Genomic DNA, 6423 nt, shown 5'->3' with positions numbered 1-6423 from the left:
ATAAAGTTGTAATTTTACCCTTATAGAAATAATTAATAATATTGTCAAAATCATTTTCTTGGTCAATTAACGAAAAAATGGATGGATTCCATCCATTTGGATTTCAAATGCATATTTCTAAAAGGTTGGAAACCATCATTGGTACGTAAAAATTGAAAAGATTAGGGACCATAGCTGCAAAATTTCCTAATTAAATCCACCTTTAGAAATAAAAGTTAGTAATAAAAAATTAATTATTATTTGTTTCCTTTAAGTCACCCCCTTCTCCAGTTAAAATCATATAATGTGAACTCATTTTCTCCCTCTTAGCAAAGGAATCAAACTGTACAAATTTGTAGACTAAATTCATTATTGACAACTGTCAATATAGAAAAAATGTTGCCAACTTCACACTATAAAATAACTTACAAGTTGAATTTAGCTAATTATAAAAAAGTACTTAAATGTAATATAATATAATATAATATAATATAAAACCCTACTTCTCATGAAGAAAAATGGCATCTCTTTCTCTTCTCCCTCCTTTCTCACTCTCTCACACACACAGAGTACATAAAGCTGATAAGGTATATAAGCTGTCCATTTGAGCAATAAATGCATCTTCTTCAAACTGAAATTGCATGCGTGAGCCTATAAATACAGTCCCTTCGGATGTAATTTCTTTCTCTCTCTCTAGAAGACATGATTGCTGGATCACCGTCGCAGATGGCGTTCAAACTGGTGGCGTAAGTGGTGGTTGGTAATGACTACCACCGGAATGGCGTTCTACTCCACCAATTTCATGCTGCAAACTCCTCCTGAATTAGATAATGACCACCAACCCTCCACCTCTCTCGCTCCAATTCCTCCCTCTTGCCCTCCTCAACACTTCCATGGTATACTTCAATTTTTTCTTTCTTTCATTGCTAATGTATAAGGTCGATTTAACAGTACTACACAGTATTAAGAAAATACATAAAAATGTTAAAAGTCTTGTTAGTTAGGCTGTTCAATCCTTTCCCGTTTGCTGACTTACCCTAAATGTTCTTGTGTTTAAATCTTTGACAAATTTTTATTCCGTAGGTATGACTCCATTTCTAGGCAAGAGATCATCCATGTCGTTTTCCGGGGTCGATGTTTGCGAAGAAAATCATGGTGGAGAGGATGATTTATCGGATGACGGATCACAAATGGGAGAGAAGAAGAGGAGACTTAACATGGAGCAAGTGAAGACACTTGAGAAGAACTTTGAGTTGGGGAACAAGCTTCAGCCCGAGAGAAAAATGCAGTTGGCTCGAGCTCTAGGCCTACAACCAAGACAAATTGCAATTTGGTTCCAAAACAGAAGGGCAAGATGGAAAACTAAGCAATTGGAGAAAGATTATGAAATTCTTAAGAGACAGTTTGAAGCCGTGAAAGCAGAAAATGATGCTCTACAAGCTGAAAACCAGAAACTCCAGTCAGAGGTATGTACTTGTGATTTTGTTAACTAGTCGAGCTTGATACTTTCGACTCGACAGTACTAAAAGTGATAATACTCGTATGTATATTTATTAATTCAAGCTTAAATTTCAAGGCATGCAGAGACTGTTTTATGTTTAAGTGAGTCTTGAATTTAATTTTAGATCCCAAAATCTTAGTAAATGTTATCATACTTAGTCGATTGGTCCCAATCACAGACTCACAGTTCATGGGTTTCAGCAAAAAGCATCATTGCCAATTTCTTTTCACAAAATCAGCAATTTATGAAAAAGATATATCATTACAAAAATCAACTTATTTTTTGGTAATTTGTCATGTTCACTGGCAACCCTTTAATTATTTATGATTCAAGAGTATTACTACAAAAATTTCTGGTTTGCAGATTTTGGCACTAAAGATAAATAAGGAGCCAATGGAGTCAATTAATCTAAACAAAGAAACAGAAGGATCTTGCAGCAACAAAAGTGAAAATAGTTCTGATATAAGGCTAGACATTTCAAGAACTCCAGCAATTGATAGCCCTTTAATCACAAATCCAACTAGCAGAACCCTCTTCCCATCTTCATTGAGGCCTGCAGGAATGACCCAGTTCTTCCAGAGTTCACCGAGACCGGCCGAGATTTCGTGCCATAAAATGGACCAAACTGTTAAAGATGAAGGCTTATGCAATATGTTTTGCGGCATGGAGGATCAGACAGGAATTTGGCCATGGTTAGAGCAACAGCATTTCAATTAATGGGCTAATCAGTCTATTAATTGACCTTAAAATTGGTGGTTATTTCAATTTCTCTGCCTGTTTGGTACAAAGAGTTTGATTAATCCAATATATGGATTATCAGTTAATACCATGTTTTAATTTTATGAGTTAAGTTAATTCTTGTTTTGATACTTAGGCTGGTATACAAAGTAGCAATTTGATTGAGGAATAAAGAATTATGCATGGATAAGTCAATTTTTCCAAAAATTGTGTCAAATCTTCTAGTTAAATTTTGAATTAAGCTATTTGTGCTTGTTGGCTTACACTTTGGTTTACCCGATCCTACTCCTCCTCTCGCATGGGGTCGGGTCCCACATGGGGGCCACGACGTGGAGGTCTGACTCCATATGAAAGGAGAATGTGGGGTTAGGTAACCTAAAGTGTAAAATAACTTGTACAAATAGCATGACCCTTAAATTTTTAGATGAAAAAATCGGCTGTGCTACACGAGAAAGTTATCTTACTTTAGAACTATTAATTATCTGAAAGCAAATTTTCTCTGATAATTTAGAAAGTACTTATTTTTAGAGAAAGAGATAGAATCATGCACACATTCCAAGGGAGAAAGAGGACAAATAGATACAGAAAGAGTAGAAGAAAACAAGAAGGGTTGGAAATGGTCACTCTCGTGAAGGGGACATTTGGCAAAGCTTATGCTGACAATTGACAAGGAAAGGACTATAGTTGGTATGATATGATATGATGCTGATAGAAATATCAAAGAAAAATGCACGCAATTGTGGGCTCATCTTGAGTTTACTTCACTATTCTACAATGATCTTAAGAGTGTTTGATTGCTTTATGATCCCATCTCGATGAGAAATAATGCAATTTGACACTTTAGAGTGGACAAAAATTTTAAAGAAACACGATGCTTGAAGTTCTCAATTATCTCAAGGTCAAGAAGTAGATACTTAATATAGCCACAAGGCCCACCCGCCTGGCAGTAGATATTTTGCATGGCTTCTGATTAAAAATTAAAATAAAAATAAAAATTGTGGATTTCTTCACAATTTTGATCTTTCGTAAACATCAAGATTTGTTGATATTTTGTTCATCTTTGTATTTTTACGCTTCTTTGACATCATATCCACAGCTTGAGTTGAAATATGTTGTTCCAAACTTGTTGTTCACTGGTTTTGACACTTTAGTGGACCATGCCACCTTTGCAAATGAGAAAACATCAAAGTTTAATATACTTAAGCGTCAAAAAATATATTGGGGAAGACAATTAAGAGAACTAGAAGTTCGGATCAACATATCTGAACTAAACCCAACTTGTTTCTTGGTTAAATTCTCTCGTTATCCTTGAGCATGCAAATTCTCTTGTTTGATCTTATTACATTTCTCTACATCACCATAAATAAACATGTCATAGGGGACAAGTTATCTAATCTATTATCACACAAATTTCTCAAACAAAGTAATTTTCCTCCTGATTTTTTATTTCAATTTATTATATGTTAGAGAGATTTTAAAAATTGCCCGATTTTCGTACATTTCCATGTTTCGCTATTGTTTGGGGTCGGAGCAAGGATCATTTATGAAAGTATGAGGCATATTTCTCGTGAGAGTTCACATCAAGGATACTTTTCTTCAATAAAAGGATTAGTCTCGTTTAAATTAAAAAATTTAGCATCATTGTTGCATTTTTTAGATATCTAAAAATGATAGCCAAATGACAATGTCTTGACATGATAATATCTAAAAATGCAACAATATAAATACTGTAATTTAAATTAAATAATGATAGCCAAATAAAGGTATGGTGATCGAGCTTGGCACAATTTTTAGATATCTAAAAATGCAACAATATAGAAATTATCATTTTTAGATATCTAAAAAAGGCATTTTTAGATATTATCATTTTTAGATATCTAAAAATGCAACAATATAAATGTTGTAATTTAAACTAAAAAATGATAGCCAAATGAAGGCATGGTGATCGAGCTTGGCACAATTTTTAGATATCTAAAAATGCAACAATATAAATGTTGTAATTTAAACTAAAAAATGATAGCCAAATGAAGGCATGGTGATCGAGCTTGGCACAATTTTAGGTGAGTCATAGCCCATGTTTGGGTTTGCTAAAAATTGGATTTTTAATAAATTTCGATAAAAATTGATGAATTATGTAATTAGATGAATACCATGAAATGTATAATTAAGATCAGTTTTTGTCCTTGACTCAATATTTTATTGTTATGAAAACAGAAAAAAGAGAAGAGAATATAAGAGTTAAAACTCAAGTGTGTATTTTATTGAAAACTAAGGCCCCCATATTTATATGATTCAAAATAAGAGTTACAATTGGAATAAAATAGATTTTCTATATTAGATAAAATTCATATACTTATCATGATAATACTAAATAATCATCAGTAATTATCTCATAGGGTAATTGGCACAAAACGTCTATATCTTTTAATGTTATTATGCAAAACGTCCATGCCTTTTATTTATTTATTTATTTTTGCATTTTCACTCCTATCTTCTATCTTTCATTGCACAAAAGTTCATTTTCATCCATTTTTTCAATAAAATGATGGTTTTACCCTCCTATTCAAATAAAATAAAAATAAAAGAAAACAAAAAATAAATAACTCATTGCAACCATAGTACTAAATTTTTCATAACATTACTGCTTTGTTCTAAATTTTTCATCACCACCACTTTCACAACCCTACCAAGCTGCCACTTATTGATCGTACCACCTTTTGGCCACCACGCCCATCAGACTCCACCACCACCAACCTCGCCGTACTCTCCCCTAACTCAAACCCACTTGAATTTGTTGAAAAATCGAGCCAAAACAGCTAGCTCAAATTCTCAAAAACAATCGAAATCTCCAATTTTGACAATACCCATGCCATGCCCAACATTCCAGTTTATTACAAGGCGCCGCTTTCCATAGTCAGAATCAAAACCAGCAAGCTGCGTCTTGGAACATAGTGACTACGTGACTTTCATACGAATTTTTCGACAACGAAAGCATCTACTCTTCATGATGTGTCCAATGAACATATGGTTCATCTCCAATTTGCCTTGGAAATGGCAGTTCATGGCTTAAGAACAATTGGCCCGCACGAAGGAGGTTTTATTCTATCAGTTCATGGCTGAAATGTGATTCAATAGACAAATCACCAATGGAGAAATGAAATTCAAGTCAAAAAGCATTGGGTAATTGCTCAATTGCAAAAATTACAGTACTTGTTTACCAAAATTTGGAGTCAAATGATATTCATCACAAACCGATAACTGCTGATCCAATTCCTTAACTTCTAGGCATAATTGATGCAAATTGATACCACCATTACAGCCCTAGTGGCGTGCAGTCCGACAGGCATGGTGGACGAAAGGTGGTACTATGTGATTCAATAGATGACGGCTTGGTAGGGCTTCTGAAAGTGGTGGTGGTGGTGGTGGTAGAGAATTTAGGACTAAGCAGTAATGTTTTGAAAAATTTAGTACTATGATTGCAATTAGTTATCTATTTTTTGTTTTCTTTTATTTTTGCTTTATTTGAATATGAAGGTAAAATTGCCATTTTATTGAAAAAATGGAAGAAAATGACCTTTTGCGCAATGAAAGGTGGAAGTTAGAGGTGAAAATATCAAAAAATAAAATATATGGACGTTTTGCACAAATATGTCAATATTCTTTTAGAATATTGAAAATTATAATTCATATTATTCAAGAGTAAGTAATATTCTTTTGGAATATTAATTATAATATAGCGCTATTTCAAGAAGAACAATATGATATATTATAAATTTAAAGTTTATATAAGAACATCTAAAAATATTTAGTCAAGTCAAAAATATTAATTACCATATAAACATATATGACTTTATATATGAAAATTAATTTCCAAAAATACATTTTGGAAAAAATCTTCAAGATATATGTAGGACTATGGGGAAAAAAAAAACAATTATCAAAGCCGATGCATGTATTATGAAATGGAGTTGCGAAGGAATAGAATTGGGTCATTTTCAACATCAAGTAAACTATCTAATTGATTAACTAAAATTGCGTGGCATGGATCACCATTCTCAAAGTGAAAAATGGGATTAACGTTACCATAATTCATTACAGTATACTTTACCAAAATTAATTAATTGGTTTATGCACATGATCACGTCACACATACCAAAAATATTATTACCTTTCATGAATTCGTTTGTGATACGAAGATGAATTAA

The 6423-nt window shown here is 32.9% G+C and overlaps 1 protein-coding gene across 1 annotated transcript; it reads left to right on the top strand.

Annotated features, from left to right (window-relative positions):
- Positions 1–474: 474 nt before the first annotated feature.
- Positions 475–2413, top strand: LOC111381700 (homeobox-leucine zipper protein ATHB-13-like). Its single transcript, XM_023005515.1, has 3 exons — positions 475–875; positions 1063–1445; positions 1844–2413. Exons 1-3 carry the CDS (start codon positions 743–745, stop codon positions 2195–2197), a joined length of 870 nt encoding a protein of 289 aa, XP_022861283.1. The 5' UTR covers positions 475–742; the 3' UTR covers positions 2198–2413.
- The last annotated feature ends 4010 nt before the right edge of the window (positions 2414–6423 follow it).

Source organism: Olea europaea, unplaced genomic scaffold, assembly GCF_002742605.1.
Source record: "Olea europaea var. sylvestris unplaced genomic scaffold, O_europaea_v1 scaffold236, whole genome shotgun sequence".
Lineage (NCBI taxonomy): Eukaryota > Viridiplantae > Streptophyta > Magnoliopsida > Lamiales > Oleaceae > Olea > Olea europaea.
The sequence above is the reverse complement of the archived record's forward strand: the minus strand, read 5'-3'. Positions and strand labels throughout refer to the sequence as shown.

Excerpts from the sequence above, each read along its gene's own strand:
- LOC111381700 (XM_023005515.1), top strand. The coding sequence starts at position 743 with ATGACTACCACCGGAATGGCGTTCTACTCCACCAATTTCATGCTGCAA. Across the intron at positions 876-1,062 it reads CCCTCCTCAACACTTCCATG|GTATGACTCCATTTCTAGGC; the intron begins GTATACTTCAAT and ends TTTATTCCGTAG. Across the intron at positions 1,446-1,843 it reads ACCAGAAACTCCAGTCAGAG|ATTTTGGCACTAAAGATAAA; the intron begins GTATGTACTTGT and ends TCTGGTTTGCAG.